This window comes from Melanerpes formicivorus, unplaced genomic scaffold (assembly GCF_026170545.1).
Source record: "Melanerpes formicivorus ecotype bairdi unplaced genomic scaffold, bMelFor1.0.p_v2 SCAF_10, whole genome shotgun sequence".
NCBI classification, from domain to species: Eukaryota; Metazoa; Chordata; class Aves; order Piciformes; family Picidae; genus Melanerpes; species Melanerpes formicivorus.
The window spans coordinates 14,300,761-14,320,674 of NW_027142362.1; the positions used below are offsets into that span (position 1 = coordinate 14,300,761).

General features: G+C 42.7%; 1 protein-coding gene across 1 annotated transcript in view; it reads right to left on the reverse strand.

Annotated features, from left to right (window-relative positions):
• The window catches only part of LOC137443805 (tropomodulin-2), a 38,312-nt gene extending 19,787 nt beyond the window's left edge, over positions 1–18,525 (reverse strand). Inside the window, exons 1-3 of the mRNA XM_068143830.1 lie at positions 18,418–18,525; positions 6,615–6,823; positions 4,738–4,894 (exon numbers count right to left, since the gene is read on the reverse strand). Coding sequence (XP_067999931.1) covers positions 4,738–4,894; positions 6,615–6,740 — 283 coding nt within the window. The 5' untranslated portion in view covers positions 6,741–6,823; positions 18,418–18,525. The remainder of the gene's footprint in view (positions 1–4,737; positions 4,895–6,614; positions 6,824–18,417) is intronic.
• Positions 18,526–19,914: the final 1,389 nt, after the last annotated feature.

Consider the following 19,914-nt stretch of genomic DNA (forward strand, 5'->3'; position numbering starts at 1 on the left):
ACATTCTTCCTTTTCCATTTTATCAGTTGGCTAAAAATATTACTGTTTAATCACATACAAGTGTGTTCCCCTTCTCTTTCCAGCCACAAATAATAACAGCCCAATCCACTGGAGTTTTTCCATTACTTTGATGAGAACTGGATTGGATCCAAAATTAAATGGTTTGGCAAGAAGCAGAAGACCTTGCAGGAAAGTGGGATGGGGATGAAGGGTTGAAACAGCAATCCTTACAGCAATTAAAAATGGCATAGCAAACTTTTCATATCTAATGATATTTCACAGCAGCAGAACTTTTTTTCAATTATGTTGCATTAGTATCATGTCATTAAGAGAACCACTGCACCAAAGCAGAAGGAGGAATGTTGCTAATAGCTTATGTCTGTATTACAGCAACACAGGTCTTCACTGGTATGAGATGATTGATGTACAGTAGGAGAAAACATGCAGCACTGACATGGCTCTTTAGTATTTTGTGCTTGCACTCCAGCACTGCTATGTCTCTTTAGTTACTACTTCATAGCCTCTGTTGGACTCTCTCCAGTAGTTCCTGCCTCTCTTGAACTGGAATGGACCCAGTACTCCAAATGTGGCCTCATTAGGGCAGATTAGAGGGGGAGGAGAACTTCCTTTTACCTGTTGGTCACATTTAATGTACCCCAAGATATCACTAGCATTCTTGGTCACAATAGCAAACTGCTGGCTCATGGTTATCTTGTCTACCAGAACTCCCAGGTTCTTCCCCATGAAACTCCTTTCCAGAAGGTCAGCCCCTAACTTGTACTGATGCATACCACAGTGGGACTAAACACTTACCATAAGGACATTCAAATGAAGTACCCTCCCCTGACTTGTGTTAGGAAGGATGTGGGGTACGGTGTTCTGAAAAAATGGCATGGTGGCCAGTTTAGGTGTGTGCCCATCAGCCTGGACAGTCTTAGCCCTGGTTCAGTACAAAACGTGGGTTTTCACTGATATTTGAGAGCTATCCCATACAGGCTGAAAACCTTCGTCTTGTACAGTAATTGATGTAGTACGTCACCAAGCTGAAATATGGCAGAGGGCCAAAGCCTAATGCCTGCCATACGTCTGCTGGGTTTTGCTACACATTTCCAACCTCTTGAAACCACAATTAGAGTCAAAACCAAGGGAATTCCCTGCATGATCAGCCCCCCACCTTGAGCTCATATTTAACACTTCCTGTGTTTTAACCACTCAGAATACCCCTGTCAGCTCTGGAATTTGTTTTGGCTGCTTTCTAGTACAATCAAAACCTTATGGTTGCGTTCAGCATAGAGACCAACACAGGCAACTGAATTTTGTCCTTCAGCAGTTGCTTGGTATTGTTTTTGATCAAGCACTGTCTAATAAAACATTAATGAGAAAAAAAAAGAGGTAGAGACAGTAGATTTAAAATACCCCTGGTGTATCACAGAGTCTTCTGGAAGGAAGCTATTTTAAATGCCTCTTTCTTTTCAGCTGAATTTTCAAGTCAGCATCAGCTTTGCCTGATAAATATAGAAACTAGTAGAAATGTCACTTAACAATTGGTAGAAGCATCCCACTTCCTAAATTTAAAAATAACAAAATAAAAAGCTTTCCCAGTGGCAGCCAAGCATCAAAGTACAAAACATCAAGAAAAGCTTAAACAGTGCTGGACATGTTCTAATCCCACTGGCAAACAAATATTCTCAGGAGGTAACTAGCACGAAATGGTACAACAGTATCAACACAGTATCACAGTATCACAGTATAACTTAGGTTGGAAAGGACCTCGAGGATAACACCTCCCATTTCTAATTAGACACAACTGGGTGCATTTTAGAGCTGCCCCAGAACTTATTTTTTTTAAGTAGCAGAATTAATGTAAAATCAGTTTGGGGCTCTTTACAGTATGGCTACATTCTGGTACTGATACCATGGAAAGAAATAATTTAACAGATAGCTATACAATATAATCATATAAGTACTTCCCAATCTGTAACTGCATCTTAGAGACCAGGAACATGCAGAGGGAGGGGAATAAGCTTTTCCTCAAGAGATATCCTTCTTTCATTTCTTTTGAGGATGCATTTTATAAATGTAAATTACTTGTCCTGAACAAATTACTAAGCATAGGAAGAATACTAATTATTCTCTAATTAGTGGTATCCTATCTTGGAAATGTCTTTGCAGAATTGCTTTATTTCCTTGCTCAGAAAATACACTCTTATAAATACAAATCAAGTAATTAGTGTTTTATTACATTCATTCTGTTATCATTTTTTCAACTGAAAGTGTCAAAATAAGTAGTACTGCAGTTCCAAGCATGGATTCTAAGAGCCAGCCACGTGTGGCCTTTGTGCAACATTCATCATGTTTCACCAGCTTCACCCAATTAGCAGGATTGCTGTACAAGTCATGGGAAGATTTCAGTACATTTGGCAGATGGAGATTTCAGTCATGTGTTTTATAAGGCTCAGATTCTGTCTCAAATCTTTGCAGTTCAGAGCAAGGTGAGAAGGAGAACAAGAAAAGCAGGCAGCAGAGCCCAGTGCTCTGGTGGTCTTTCTGGAGGACACCTCCTGCCAAGCTATACGGGGACAGCAGGAGAGATACTCGAGTCCTTGGCTTGGGATATGGCAAGTTCAAAATAAAGAGATTCTTCCTCAGAACCAGTTCCCTTAAAGCAGCACAAAAATGACACTGTGCAGTTCATCTAGTCTGCAGCTGTCAAGGTACCACACCTCATCAGATCTCAGATTAATTATGTTATTTCTAATAAAGAAACAAGTATTTTCATGGCATCTGGCCTTTGACTTCAATGAAAAATTAAGAGGATTCTTTAAGTTTAGATTAATGACTGCAGAAATCACAGAATGTGGTTGTTTTCATTTGACTCAATGCACTAAAGCAGACACTGAGGATTTGGTCAGGAATTGGAGTTGCACAAGGAACAGGAGAAATTAAGGGAATCATTCCTTTAGCCTAAAATGCTGTCATAACCCCATAATGGTGATAATGCTTAAAACTGTCATTTCAACCAAATGTGAGTCAAAGCCAAAATAAGAATAGCTTTACTAGTATGGCTGAATTCAGTCTGTTCTGAGGGAAAAGATATATGGGTGGATATTAGTGTTTGTAAAGCAGTGGTATTGCTGTACCATAGGTGCCAGGAATTAATCAGCAGCACTAATAACCACTTTAAGGGCATCTGGAAGCAAACAGGAGTAATACTGCTTTAGCCTCATCAAATGAAAACTGAAACAGAATAAACAGGCCAATGCATGCAGTACCACTGCCAGGAACAATACAGGGATTAGTTCTGTACAGATCAAGTGGCAGTCCTATGGGTGTCTGTGAGTCCACATGTCACTGTGTTTTTGTGTACTTACATTTCAGGCATATTTGGAGATATCAGACATGACTACAATGCAAAATGCAAAGTCTTCACCCTAATTCAGTAGATATCAGTAAGGTGAGACCAGACTGAAGGTGTTGGTATAAATATGCAGAGACCTGGTAACTTGTACTGCTCTAACACAGTGGTGTGTAGGAGACTGGAAACAATAAATCCATATGAAAATAAACCATTTTCTTTTCTGTACAGTATGTGCTTGAGCACTCCTGATACCAGTAAGCTCACTGTGGTGCCACTGCATTTCAGTGGGCTCAAAATCAAGCCTGAGCATAGCAGCAAGCACAAGTTAAGACAGGGCAAAAAGTAGGTAAAGAATATGCTGCATGATAAAATAACACATCAATCAGATCTAGCTAAAATGGCTAAAACCTTTGTTTCCAAGATTGAGAACACAATGCAGTAATAGTAACAACTCTTGGCCTGCAAATAACTTTTTATATCGTTTTTAATTATACATAAAGCAAGAAATGGTGCCTATGTCTTTCTTGAAATACCTACTTTCCCTTAAACAGGCCCCATTGAGATAGTGGCAAATTCATAGGATGGCCAGAAATGAACCCAGACAATGTAAGTTCCTTCTTGAACGAAGGGGTAGCCTGAGGTAGACATTTCTATCCACTGTATGTAACTGAGGAAAAGGAGATAATGGTGCCAAAGGAAAACTGTTTGTTTAAAAATGTGACTTTTCCTGCCCTAAGGTTATCCTACCAAAGTCTGAATGATGAGAATTAGGTTTTCCTGTTTTTCCCTTTTTTTTCCTGTAGCTGTAGGACAAGGGGAAGCAGAGGAACTGTCTGCATGAATAACATTACCAGATGTGCTAGTAAACAAGTGGAAAAATACTTACATTTTGTAAGTGTATTCCCTGAGTTATTACTTACAGCAATTGTAGGCAATACTTACTCAGAAAAGCATTTATATGTTTCCTCCTAAACACCTCGCCCACTACGTTACCCTTGCATGGACCTCACACTTAACATGGGAACACTTGCAGTGAGGTTAGCAAGGTCACCTCTGTCCATCCTTGACTGCAAAGAGAGGCATTTGCTGATCTGGGAGCTGCTGTTTGAGCCCTTTGCTGGACTGGTGTTTGTGTGTTCCAATACCCACCAAAAGGCCTGATCAAACCTGCCGCTACTAACTCCAGAGCTGCAAGGCAGATAGAACCACCACTTCATCTGCCACTACAGCAGCTCTAGATCTGACTCCTGAGCTTCACCCTGCACAGTGACAGCTTCCACCTCTTTTGTCCCAGCATGTTCCACAAAATGGCCAGGCAGCATAGGATGCCTGTGACCAGGCAGTTCCTTACTCAACACCAACATGAAGATAGACAGTACCTTTCTTTTCTCCTGTAAATGGTACAAAGTCTTCTCTGTCCTTGTGCTCAAGTGCCTGCTTCTCCAAGTAGGAGAGCAGGCGTTCTCTGTCAAAAGGCCCCGTGGCTGGTTTAGTGGTCTGGTCCTTTTGCCGAAATCCTGCCGGCAGCAAGGCATTCTGTGAGAGAGAGGGAGGCATGTAAAGGAGATGAGGAAAGTTCACAAAGTGTTCCAAATTTCATTTCAGTTTTGAAGTGTTTTTTTTTTTTTTTTAACTGAAACCATTCTCTGCATGTTACTTCACCTAATGCTCTTTAGTGAAAGCAACAACACACATTACCTAACTGTAACCATTAAAAGCAGTATCTCTTTCAAGCTTCTTGACTGTACAACCTATTAATATTTTTATTAACCATATTTAGCATCATAGCACCAAAGAACTGAGCAAGATCAAAGTCCTTTGTGTTATGTATATTATAACCATAGAGTTTGCAGTCCAGGTAAACAGACCACTAGAACTTTTCTATGCATTTTCTTCTCTTTATTTATTCTGTTTCCTCCCCTTTTTTGTCCCTGTTTTTTAATTTTTTTCAGAAATTCCTTTCATTCTAATGCAGATGTCTCTTGGACTCAGAAATGAATGGCATGCACAGAAAGTAATTAGTGAACGGTGTGGACTTCAGCTATTTAGGGCATGAAGGAAGCAGGCAGATGCAGCCTCATCTTAAACATGTAGCTGTGTGACCATCTGATTGTTTCTGTATCCCACAATATAGGAATATGCATAAGGCTCCCATGTTTCAGTCCAGGAAATCTCAGAAAGGAATACAGGTACACAGACTTTGCAGTTCATGTGCAGTAAAGCCAACACGTTGAAGATGCCCCAGAGTACTGCAGGAACACTTCATCACTGGCCAGACCACACACAGTAAATCATCCGTGGCAAATTCCAGTGAGTTTGGAGCACATCCAGCAAATCCAAGTCACCAAAACATGCCCGGAGTGCACGTGTAGCCTGACTACAAAAGCACCATAGCTTGTTTTGTATAGTTTACAGGGTGTTGGGTTTTTAAGTTCTGGATACTTGAAAACACCAGAAAATGCACTGTAGGAGTGGCAGTAGTGGAGGAAGTGGCAACATGGAGGGAAAGAACAGTAAAGGCCACCCTTAATTTCCAGGTAAATTTGTGCTATAAAACCAGAAGCTATGAAACCATTGTGGGTTTTGTCAAATGTATTTTGTGTCCAGAGTGAACAGATTTTACCTGCTAATTTATTTGCCAGTTTTCAAACTACTACATCAGTTTGAAAGGTCTGGGACTAGGCACAATCATCCAGCACACTGGTGACTGTAACCTTGTTATTGTAGGACCAAGTACTTCACAGGCCAGAGAACTTTAGATTCTTTGTGAAAGTGTCTTCAAACAGCCAAATTACCTTGCTTGCTAGAGAATGACACTTGTGTAGCTGCATCTTATTTTCTTAATCATGCCTAAATATATTCTCTTCAGCTAAAAATACATGCTGAATGACAAAGTCAATAGATTTCAGAAGTTCAAAAGATCTGATCTTCACAAGCACACCTGTTTGTTTGTTTATCACTGTGCTCAGAAATAGCAGCCATAAAAAGTTTCTCTTTGTGCTGCAGTGTGCAAACATAATTAAAGACTTAGCTGCAGACAAGCTCATGACTAACTAGAGAAGGGATAGAGAAAGGGCACAGTGACTGGCACAAAAGCAAGCAGCACCTCACAGCAGGAATAAAACCAAACTGTCCCTAGCCAAGCTGCTCATACTCCAGGACATGCTGTCACAGAATACAAATATAAAATGCTGCGGTGCTGGCATTTCTATTAGGCAGTTTTTGAACGATGATTCTCCTGGCCCCCATCACTAACCTCAGGATCAAGGTCATCAAGAACATGCTCTAGCTGTTTCAGTTCATCCTCTGAGAGTTTGCTGAGTATTTCATCTTCATTGATATTCTTGTATTTCTCCAGCTCTTTTCGGAAGGGCAGAGACATGGCTCCTGCTGCACTGCTTCACTGATGCTGCTCCTCAAGGTTTCAACCATCCAGGAGTACTAAGCTCCTTGTGGCTTCAATCACTGTAAACAGTAAAGCATTATGAGTATCTCCATTTATCTAATACAGTCCTTGAAAACCCATATGCTGAGAGTCACATTTACACTTGATTAATGAAAACAAAGCAGCAATATGTCCTGGCTCAGCAGAGTGGGTGTGGAAAGTGTTGGGGCAGCCTGTGCAGCAGTAGCCAAGGAACAGCAAGGAGCAGTACAGTACACTGAAGACCTCATGGGTGCAGCAGCAAAGAGAAACTTTGAAACATAGATAAGAAAAAACATTGAGAACTTATGCTTTTCCATAGAGGTAAATCTGGTTTATGTAATTTGCTTAGAAACAGCAGCATCTGCTTGTTCTTTTGGCTAAAGGCCAAAGAGTCAGAGAAAACAGTCCACTGCTAACAAACAAGAAGCAAAATGTTTTGCCTTGAGGCATTCTATCTTATCTCAGATTTACTGATGGCTGAAAGCTTAGCCATATATTCTTGGCTGGCTTTTTGGTATATTCTGGTTACCTAAGCAGCTTTAAATTATGCTGGATGGTAGTCTTATTTCAAAATGTAAGATGACCCCAACTGATCAGTAAGAAGAAAGTGTCACTTGCATGGCCAGAACCAATTCTAGAGCTAGAATCTGCCTGTAAATGGATGGAGTGAAAGTGAATTAATCTATGCTCAGGAACAGCATTAGCTGGAGAGTTCCAGTTCTGCCCAGTTCCCTACACCAGCGCAAGAGCTCTTCAATTTACACAGCTAGGCATGCAGTTTTACAGCTCAGTTTTTTGCAAAAATCTGAAAGTTATGTTTGATAAGGAAACCAGCCAACTGGCCTCTGCATCTGGCTTATGTAGCAACCCAAACTCTGATTGCCTTTGGCCAGGTCTTTAGCTGTCAGACGCTAACAAAATCCATGCAGGTTTTGCAGCTGGAAGCTTGATCTTGCTTTTATTCAGAATAAAAATGAAAGTGATGCACTTACACAGAGATTCATTATTAAAATACTAAATACGAAAATGTATCTCATTCTTCTATTTATCAAAAAACTACTTGGAATCAGCAACCTATGGAAAGGGAAGAGAATAATTGCTACACCCTCAGCAAGTTTACTGATGACACCAAGCTGTGTGGTGCAGCAGACACGCTGGAGGGAAGAGAGGCCATCCAGAGGGACCTTGACAGGCTGGAGAGGTGGGCACAAGCCAACCTCATGAAGTTCAATAAGAGCAAGTGCAGGGTCCTGCATCTGGGTCGAGGCAATCCCAGGCACAAATACAGGCTGGGCAGTAACTGGCTAGAAAGCAGCCCTGAGGAGAGAGACTTGGGGGTGCTGGTGGACGAGAAGCTCAACATGAGCTCTCAATGTGCACTTGCAGCCCGCAAAGCCAATCAGATCCTGGGCTGCATCAGGAGAAGTGTGGCTAGCAGGTCGAGGGAGGTGATCCTCCCCCTCTACTCAGCCCTGGTGAGACCCCACCTGGAGTACTGTGTCCAGTTCTGGAGCCCCTATTACAAGAGGGATGTGGAGGTGCTGGAACGTGTCCAGAGAACAAGCCCTTTGAGGAGAGGCTGAGGGAGCTGGGGTTGCTCAGCCTGGAAAAGAGGAGACTCAGGGGTGACCTTATCACTCTCTACAACTACCTGAAGGGAGGTTGTAGACAGGCTGATGATGGTCTCTTCTCCCAGGCAGCCAGTACCAGAACAAGAAGACACAGTCTCAGGCTGCGCCAGGGGAGGTTCAGGTTGGATGTTAGGAAGAAGTTCTATACAGAAAGAGTGATTGCGCTATGGAATGGGTTGCCCAGGGAGGTGGTGGAGTCGCCGTCATTGAAGGTGTTCAGAAGGAGACTTGATGGGGTGCTTGGTGCCATGGGTTAGCTGTTTGGGTGGGTTGGATTGGTTGATGGGTTGGACGTGATGATCTTGAAGGTCTCTTCCAACCTGGTTTGGTTTATTCTAATTAAAAAAAAAAAAAAAAAAAAAAAAAAAAAAAAAAAAAAAAGGGCCACAAGGATGATCAGAGGGCTGGAGCACCTCTCCTATGAGGGCAGACTGAAGGAGTTGGGGCTGTTCAGTCTGCAGAAGAGAAGGTTCCAAGGTGACCTAATTGTGGCCTTCCAGTATCTGAAGGGGGCCTACAGGAAGGCTGGGGAAGGACTTCTCAGGATCTCAGGTAGTGATAGGACTAGGGGGAATGGAATGAAGCTGGAGGGGGGGAGATTCAGGCTAGATGTGAGGAGGAGGTTCTTCACCATGAGAGTGGTGAAACCCTGGAATGGGTTGTCCAGGGAGGTGGTCGAGGCCCCATCCCTGAAGGTGTTTAGGCCCAGGCTGGATGAGGCTCTGGCCAGGCTGATCTAGTGTGGGGTGTCCCTGCCCACGGCAGGGGGGTTGGAACTAGATGATCCTTGTGGTCCCTTCCAACCCTGACTGATACTATGATACTATGATACAATTACAAATTTGAAAAATCAGGCATTCTGTGAATAATTGAAGGGAGGATAACTTCCTTTAAATTAAGAGTTTCGCTTAGGAAGTTATTCACCATCTTATGGTTCACAAAGTTACAGTAGTTGTGAAAAGTTATTACATACCATCAACATTTTAGCATATGCAATGAGTGTGAGAAATGTTGTGGCAAAAAATACCTCAAACAAACAAATGTTTTTGTGTACTTGGTGCTGAAAGAAAACATAAGTTCTGCATGTGTTTAGCTGATACAATTTGTTACCAAAACTGTTTCTTACATGATCAAAGCATGTTATTTAGAAGTATACTTGTTTGAACTATAAAAGCAAACTCAGCTTCAGTGCTGCTGTACTCTATGCTTTGAATGCTATTCATGTTTTTCCTGCTATTTTTATGCTTTCCTGTATGGAGGCATCAGGTGCCTTCTCTAAGTTTCTTTGGATAAACTCATTAAAAATGTAACATTTCAGCTAGCAGTCATTAATTGGATTGAAAAATGTATTTGAGAGGATTAGAGCTTTTTAAAACTATTTAACAGCTATTTTACCAGACTTTCATTGTATCCCTGGAAAAGACAGAAATGTAATCCCAAGGTTAGGTTAAAGTAACCAGTAAGAATACCATGGCTGAGGTTCAGCACTTGTGTTGTGCAGGATGCCTGGTGCCAGTACATCTCCCTTGGTTGTATGGCGCTGCATGACTCCCATCAGGGAACACAGCTAAGAGTTGTTTTACTCTTGGCAGCAAGACCATATATACAATGGCTTCTATGAAAAGGTTTGCACAGTTGAATCAAGGTGACAATGGGTAATTGGTACTGCAGATTACAACCCAAGTATATCAGACACTTCTGATTTCTCTGTGCATTACTGAAGTGCTTATCCATGAAGGAAGGACATGCCAGGAGACGCTTTTCAGTAATGTAACTGTTTCCTCTCATTATTGGGATGAGAAGGGCTTTGACCATGTACTGTCCAGACACCCAAAGAGAAATATAAACCCTGGTAGTAAAGATCTAACTTCCCTCATGGTGTGAAGCACTACATTGAATAACCCTGATAAGGCTGGTGGTGCATGGTGAAGCTTGAAATCATGCTCTTCTTGCATGTATACATTTGCAACAGAAATTCCCTTGTTCCTTTGCTATTTTCACTTTCACAACTGAATCATGCTCTTCTGTGAACGAAGCAGAAGACACCACTTAGGAATTTCTTTGTCTGCAGTCCCTGTAAGTAGTAAAGCTTTTCTGGATCTTGCACCCTGCTGTACAGGCTACTGAAAGCTCCACCAAAATGCCTGTCATTCATGTCCCAGCTTTATACTCTCTATTGACCTTTCACCACAATCACATTATTGGAAACCAGGGGAACGAGATAAGCACATAACAATTCAGTGTCATTCAGTCTGGGAAGGAAATGTTCAAGTCTTGAGTTCACATACTCTGGAAACTGCTGTCTAATGTGATGATTACAATCTCCACCTTCCTAATTGGATTTTGTACTGTTAATTTTGTGTATGTAAACAAGGCCATGTACTGTCAGTGCTGCTGCTTCTTGTGGTTTGACTTGTCTGAGTGGGCACACTCCATACTTTTTACAGAATATATCCACCGGGTTTGCTTTGTTATGATTACTGTATGAAAACTTTAATCAGTTATAAAAACAATCCTAACTAACCAATAGCTCCTAGCTACTGTTGCTCTGAGGGTACAAAAGCAGATCAGTTATCACACAGCAGAAAGGAGGTGCTCAATCTAATTGCAGAGGCCTTGTGCTGATGAATGTTACAGTATCACAATATCACTAAGGTTGGAAGAGACCTCGAGGATCATCGAGTCCAACCTGTCACCACAGACCTCATGACTAGACCATGGCACCAAGTGCCATGTCCAATCTCCTCTTGAACACCTCCAGGGATGGTGACTCCACCACCTCGCTGGGCAGCCCATTCCAATGACTAATGACTCTCTTGGTGAAGAACTTTCTCCTCACCTCGAGCCTAAACTTCCCCTGGTGCAGCCTGAGCAGTTACACTGCATTAGGGACACTGAGGGAAGCAGAATGAGAGACCATGGGTAAGACAATGGAGTTTCCCTTCCAACTTACTGGGAAGAGTGAGCAAGGCAAGTAAGGAATGGAGGAACACAAATCCCATTTGTTGTTTTCCATTTAGTATAATACAGGGCATGGCAGTTTACCAAGGGGTCCAATGCCCACAGTTAAATAGCAAAGTGTGCTGTTAAAAGCCCAACAGGTGACATGAGTGCTGATTCAGGGCAGTGCAGAACTGTAAGAAACAGCATTTCTACTAACCACATGCTACTCTTAAATCTTTGTGGGGCTCAAATTTTTCTCAGTGAACTTCAAAGACTCCATTGCTATATTTTTCTCTTAGATTCCTTCTAAAGAAAGAAATACATGCTTCTGCTGTATTTGGGGCAGCTTTTTCACCTGTGCCTGTCAACATGAGGATTAAAAATACGCTTTCAAAGACAAAAAAGGTATCATTAGTCAGCCTGCATAAAATCACTATTGCTCTATGTAGTCAACACCTGCTGTGATATACCCCTCTATACTTTGCTGTAATTGGGTGTTGGTTACAATCCTTATATTGTCTAAAACATAGACTGGAAACCTAGAGAAACTCTGGGGTCCTGTAAAGATGAGAATACTCTGAATTTCTGTCTCTGATAGTGTGTACAAGCTAAGAATGAAGCTGCATGAAAATGTGTGTTTATGATGTTAAAAAAAAACCCAACAATAAAAAGGGTGCTGACTGGGCAATACTCCAGTAGAGTTCTTTGCATTTCCAACTCATGGCAACTGATATTTAGAAAGGAAATCTTGATGCACCATCTGTTTTAAACTGTCTCCATATCCACAGCGGTGGGTATTTGGAAACACTGGTGTTTCGAAAAACAGTTGTGAAGCTGATCTGTAAATGTGAAATATTCATCCCTTGCTTGAAATAGTCTCAGTAGCCAAACATGAAAGTGGAAAACAGGGGGAATAAATCCCAAGTTAAATTGATACTGGACCAAATAAATAGGATTGGGGCCGTTACGATTAAGAGCAGTGTTTGTGCAACACAAACAGCTGCTCAGTAGGGGGGTGATTGTCCCACACCGTCGAGGCAAAGGAGTGCTCACACTTATATTCTTAATCTAATGCCAGAAAGCAGACCTCTCTGCTGTCCAGGAATTGCTATGAAAAATAAGGCTGGGCTGTTGAAAGCTCAACATGCAAAAAATAATAATAATAATAAAAAAAAATCCATAATTTTATATTTAAATAGGGTTTCCGTTTTATTGGTCTTTTTCTACTTAAAAACCAAGACCAACTGTGTACTTTCTAACCATGAATGTACAGGAGATATGTACTCAGAGATCATGTTTTCCAGTACAAAATTTCCTCTGGTTTTGCACTAGGAGATTCATAAATCTCAGAAAAAAAATAGAAAGGGTGGATTAGGGCCAGCACAGAAGTATGACAGGAACAGAGAGTGAAGCTTTAGGAAACTAATTTTTTGTGTGTGTATGATGAAAATGGCATTGGCTAGAGATCTTAATGTAGATAGAGAGAGTAGACATGTGAAAGAAACTCACATAGGTAGAAAATGGAAGACAGATGTGTAGAAAAGGATTTGGTCTTCTAGAATCCCCCAACTTTTCTGTCTGTTTCCACCCCCAAAAAAAATATAAATCTGAAGAATTCAGGGCATATGGAGCACTGAACCGCTTCCAATCCAGGACACACCATGAGCACTTGGTGGATCCAAGTAAATAACCTGCTTAAAGATTTGCAGAAGTGGGTCCCTTGTGAGTCCATCTCTGGGGCTGGCACAGGAGCACAGTCAAGCTGCACATGGCACTGAGCTCTGGGCTGGCTCTGGGCAAGTAATGGAACCTCATCTATTCCCCGCCCAGTTTGCCATCTTTGGTCATACTGTAGCAAACAAACTCTAAAGATCCTTGTATATTTAAAATGCTGTTTCTCTCCAGGGCTAATGTAGGGTTATTTCATGTTCTGTTCCTAGCAACTGGTTTAGTCCCATATAGAAACTGGTAAATAATTAACAATTATGTTGTCCTAATATTAGACCTTCAGGATAATCATCCAGTGATCAGAAACTCCACTCCATAATTAGATGAGCCTATCCAAACCTTGATAATACTTATGCCACTCTGTAATTTACATTACATTTGGCTTCTTTAGTGAGGGGTTGACAAATCCTATGCAAATAAAATGCAAGACATCAATTCACTTTAATGGGAGTTCAATCATGCCCTTTATAAGAAAATAACTATCATGCACGTTGCAAAATTATCCATATGAATGTACCATTATTTATAGAAGATATAAAGGGATGTAATCCCTTTGATTCAGACAACATGAAAGGTTTTTGCTGGTGATTACAGAAAGGTGAAACACTAATGTTGCTTGCACAGATGCAGAATAAAGTTATTATATAACTAATTCCTAGTTGTTTCTAAAATAACATTAGTGGTATATTCTTAACCATTCAAAACATGAAACTAAGTTCCTGGAAAGAAGTAGATTTCTTTACAATGCCTGATGAACATGTAACCTGTTTCTGGGTAGGACCATATTTTTAGATCATAACCACTACAGCTGTTTCCATACAAAAATTATGACTTCCCCTACAAAAATACAGTGACCATATGATGATTTTTGCTTTCAAGAAACAACCTTTAAATAACTCCTACCTACAGGAAAAGGATGACAGAACAAACCTAAGTGATACAGCTATTAACGGGATTATGTATGGTGCTCTGATACTCCAGTGATGTGTCAAGCATAGGAAATGGAAAAGGCCAGAAGGAGCTGTCCATCTGCCTCCTGCAGGGAAAGACTGCCCTTTGCTTTCAGAGGGGTAAAGTTTAGTTATCAAATAATCAAGCAACCATATTTCTGCTCACTGCAACTAGAAACTTTGTGGAACTGCGAAGTATAATTCTTCCATCTTTAGAACTTGAGTGATTATTTGCAAATCCATGCAAGGTTAGTTAGCTTTTCTAAAATAAAAACATAGCCTAGTTACTGTCTGAAGCTGAGGGAGGTGTGAAGTGCTAGGCTAGAAATCCTGAAGAGCGGAGTCTTTTTATACAGACAAAATTGTCTATGAAATGGCAGCACCAATTCATCATCTGTAAGCCTCAGCTCTGAAATGAACAGAAACACCTTGCTGCTGAGCTGTACCAGTGGTGGCTGACTTACAGTCCTTGGAACAAGACTGACTGAGGCTATCAGTAATGGTGCTGAGCAGTGCTGTAAGTGACAGTGTAAGTGCCTGTTTGATAGCAACTGTGAGACAACCACCTCGCTATGTTCTATGGGGCACCAATGGTATTTTAACCTCTCTTTGATAGCTAGCAGACACTGAAGGTGTGATTCTGGAGTAGATAGCTACAGATTTACCTTGGAACAAGAGGTTGTACTTCCCCTGGTGAGCACCACCCCAGAGAGTACATGCTCCCAGTTCTGTGACACAGCAGCCTAAGGCTCCATGGTCCTCAGATGAACATGGATGAACCAGATGGTATCTTTGTCCAGGTCAGTCACCCAGATTTTGTGCTTTGTAAAGGGTTGTAGGTCTTGTCATCAGCACATCAACCATGAATACAAAGCAAAGAATATATTGAGGTATGGATTATCTGCAGCCTTGCAAAAGACTATCCCCAGAAAGCCAATGGTCAGGTTCTGATATTCTCATCAATCTATCAGATTTACATAGAACCAATTGTCATGGTGCCTTCAACACCATCAGCCACACAAGAGCCTCTCCACTTCACTGTTTTGTCAGTGGAAAAAAATTCTTAGTCCAAGGCCAAAGCAAAAGTATGTAGCAAGACAAGGAATTTTTTGCAAGTATCAAGTGTTGGACAGCTCATCCTTTTGCTATGGGTCCCTTCTTCCATGAACAATGTACTCCCATTGAAACCACAGTAGAGAGAGAATCAAAAAGCTGGGTTAAGAACATATATTGCTATTGCAGAACTGTGATCCTTGATAATGATCACTGGTAGATAACTTCTAAGGATACCCTTTCTTTTTGCTTATTTCCTAAGGTGCTTTTTTTTTCCTCCTGAAAACGTACAGATGGATCATAGCTACCTCTGTTTTCTGCATTTTAGCTCTAAACCAAAGCTAGAAACCATCCATGATATGCATATCCTGATAGCTGAAACAATAAATAAGAGAAGGAAACAGACTTTTTATTTTTACAACAAAAAGGGATCAGACTAGCCCCAGAAAAGATAACACTAGTGCTTGCTTTTCACATGTTGAAAACATCACTGGGAAAAAGGACACTGGGTAATATTAACAAAAGCTTTGTTCCATCTCTGTTGCCAACAGATAGCAAATGGTGTACTACCTATTTGTCACTACTCTTCTCCTATTTCCCTGTTTTAGAACAGCACAGACCTAGCTGTTCCTTGAGATAATCCTAATAAAGAAAGATTTTAAAAATAAGTATACATATTTCTGTGGCACAAAAATCACAGACTGATACAGGTAGGAAAGGTACCTTGGGAGAGCACCTAGTCTACCCTTTCTGCTAAAGCAAGTTCACTTAGAGCAGGATGCACAGGATCACATGCAGGCAAGTTTTGACTCTCTCCAGAGAAGGAGACTCCTCAACCTCTCTGGGAAGCCTGTTCCAGTGCTCCAGCACCCTCAAAGGAAACATGTTTTTCCCTAAGTATAGGAGGAACTTCCTGGGTTCCAGTTTGTGCCAACTGCCCCTTATCCAATCACTGGACACCACTGAAAAGAGACTGGCTGCATCCTCTTGACCCCCAGCGTTTAGATATTGATAAGCATTGATAAGATCCCCTCTCAGTCATCTCCAGGCTAAACAGCTCCAAGTACCTCAGTCTCTCTTTGTCAGAGAGTTGTTCCAGTTGCCTCGTGATCTTCATAGCTTCCACTGGACTCTCTCCAGTAGTTCCTGGTTTCTCTTGAACTGGTAAGCACAGAACTGGACCCATCACTCCAGATGTGGCCTCAGTAGGGCAGAGTAAAGAGAGGAGGAGAACCTCCCTTGACCTGCTGCTCATTCTTTGTAGCATAGACAAGGATACCATTGGACTTTTGCACTACAAGAACACACTGCTGGCTCATGGCACCAAACAATGATGACCAAACCTCACTGTTTAACAGAAGCCACTGCTGCACTTGTGTGCTGTGGTCAGGAAACAGAACACATGTGTTCACCCCAGAATTAACTGACCATGTGCAAATGCTACCTGGTGCCTTGCAATGCAAAACCCTACAGAGTGACCACAGTCTTGGTCAGAAGGATACTCTGTCGCAGGAAGACATCCAACTCTGAGATTCAATAACTTAGGAATGCTACAAAAAAATCCAAACCCTAGAGCAGATTAATAACAGGAGAAATGCATCAACATTGCTTGCCAGAAGTTGTAAAATACTGGAAATAATAACAATTTGGGGAAGGAAGAAAAGTTATGCAGCGGGAGAGCAAAGTGCACCATTTTGAACACAATTTAGATTGTCAAGATGAGTGAGGCTACTGCCTAAGTTCAGGCAAATCCAACCAAGCTAGAAGAATGGGAGAAAAGATGCATATGGAATTTAGGTTGGCTAAGTCACTAAAATGACTGACATTACTGTCCTCATTTTTACATAGTTATAAAAATTTAAATGTGTGTGTGTATATATATATATATATACACACATATGAAGCCAGTTAATAGCTTCATAGCATACAGCACAGCAAAGAGTCTGTTGAATATTAAAAGGGTGCAGAATAAGCTGAAAAGATGGTAATATCACTAGTATAATTTAGTGAGACACCTACACACACCCCGAGTCTGAGTTCTTCATTTTTCTAATAACTGTATCCCGTGCAGGTTGCAGTGCCTGCAGTATTAGGCCAGTTGGTCCCAGGTGTTTCTTTCCCATTACATGTTCTGATCTCCAGAAATGGAGGACAATTTCTGATAATAATTAGTTAAGAAAAGCTTTCGTATGAGAAATTGAAAGATTTCACCTATTTACTACAAATACACAACTCAATCACTTAGTGAAGAGTCTACTAAACTACATGTTGTATCATTCACAGTAGTAAAACATTATCACTTCTTCCGGTTATTTTTGTTTTGATACTGACACATTTCTGAATTTGTTTCATTACTGATGTTACAATGTTTTTTCCTTAAATTCCTGTTACTCCTAAGATCGGTGTGATCACATGAATCTACACAGTTTTTATTGACTTCTGATGTTACAATGCTCAGATTTCCCTCCTTGTTTCTCATTCATCAACTGTGAATCTTTACTCTGTCAAAAAAAATCCCCCCAAAGCTTCCATCAGAGCAAAATCCTTTGAATTAGCAGAGGGACACGAATAATTTTGCAATTGGAAGGTGACAAAAAAGGGCACGTGTTATACCTAATGCAAATGTGCAGGTTTCCAGGGCACATTTTGCTCATTGAAAGCTTGGAAATGGTATTAAATGTTACTATATCCTGTTCCTGAACCTGTCACTGTATGCTTATGCCGAGCTGCTCCACGGCAGCGGAGCAAAACCACCCTCCATCAGTCCTGCTGTCTTTCTGCCGTACAAAAGGCAAGAGATCTCTAAGGAGAGCCAGCTCATCCTCATGTACAAAAATACCTTGCCGTCACATATATAAATGGCTCCATGTAATTTTTGTCATTTAACGCCCGACATCAAGGATGGAGCACATCGGAAACAGTACCTGCGCCTTGCCCTGCACGCCACGCTACTGCGAAGAGAGCGGCAGCGAGGAGCAAGGCGCTCCGCATGCCGCGGAGCCTCGGACCGCCCGCGGCCACTGGGGCGAGCCCCGCCGTCTTTCACAGGCCGAGGACGACTCGTCGCGGCTCTCACCCGGGGTGGGATGCGATGGGTGGGGTATGATGGATGGGGTGTGATGGGCTGGGAGCTAGCCTGCGCCCGCGCCCCGTATCGGGGATGCTCTGCCACACTCCACCGCGCCTCCCGCCCCCCTCCGCTCCGCACCGCACCTCACCGCAGTGCGCGGAGCACCGAGGAGCCGCCGCCCGCCCGGGGCCCGTGGGCGACGCCCCGGCGGCCCGCCCAGCCACAGCCACAGCCCGAGCCCGGGTCCGCTGCCTTACCCCGCCGTAGAGCTGACCCTCGCTGCCAGCCACCTCCGCGCCCCGAGCCCAGCGCTGCTCACCGGCTGCGCGCCCCTCCGCGCCCCAAGCCCAGCTCCGGCAGCGGCAGGTGGGTGCCCGGCGCGGCGGCTGCGCACCGCGGCCCCTGTCCTGCCGGGCACGCTGGGACTCGTAGTCCTGCAGCCGCCAGCAGCCAACGCCGGGGCCATGGGCACCGGCAGTAGCGGCCGCACTGTCAGACCCACCCAGCCTCCAGCTAGCGCCAGCCGCAGCCCTCCCGCCCTCACCCCACCGAACCACCCCTGCGTCCCCCTGACCTCCTTCACGCCTTTCCCTTCCTTCCTGTCCCAAGCCTGCAGGTGAAGTCTCACCTAACCCGCACTCAGACCACATCTCACTTTTGACTTGGCATGACATAGTCTCAGCCTTACCTGTACCCTGCATGGCCTTTCTATTTGGAAGCCATGAAAGTGGGCTGCGCTGTACCCTCGATGCTCTGCTCCTGCAGCCACTGCCCCTGCCCTATGTACATCCCCAAGCAGTTGAGTTCACACATGTAGGCAGCTGACCCTAAAGAGTATGGTCTGCTCCTCTCACCCCACCTCTGCAACCAGCCAAGCAGGTCCCGCAGTGGAAGACTGATGGCCCCCACCCTGGGCCCAGATGTGTCTGGAGTGGAGTGTGCTGGCCTCTGAGACCATTTTAATATTTTTCCTCTCTTCTTTCAATTAGTTTTAGCGATTCCATTTTTTATTTGTGCTTTTATTCTACACTAAAGTTCAACGCTGGTTGAGATTGTGTGTCAGATGTAGTAAGGTTCCAACATGCCCCTGTAATCAAGTGTGTCTGTAACTGAGTTTCTCAGATTGCCTGCACTGTGTTTCAGCTGAACTGAGGGCCTTGGTTCTGAACTCTGATGAGTCACTAGCAGCAGAAAAGCTATTCCTGTGATTAAAATGTCTTTATATTTCATGACGTGTTGGCAGGAAAACAAGATGCTGCTGTGTTAAGAAGCAGATGCTGCACCAAAGATTAATTTTCCTAGGGGTGAAAAAAAGAAAAGGGAAAAACAAATAGTTCAGCTAGGAAATACAATGTCTTCAGTGTCACTCCATACCCTGCCAAACAGCTCAGGTGTCTGTAGCAAGACTAGCAGCAGAAAACTCAGATCAATATAATTTTTTGCCACTGCTGCTCAGGAAAACACCTGTATCCACAGGAATGTACAGAGTGCCCAAAGATACTCCAAAGTTGCAATCATCTGCTCAAAGCCTCCTTGCCTCAAACTTACTATGAAATGGGATATTCAGCCATGTTTGACAAAGCTTTTGCCAAACATCCAAGATGTTATCAGATCAATAGGAGTGGAAAAGAAACAGATGTGTTTATTCCATAAGCTCTCCCTCTGCCTTGTTTGGAGAAAACAGGGTTGACATCTATGACTTTGCTTGTTCAGTACCTGAAGTGTCAGGAAAGCTGAACTGAATTGCTTTGAAA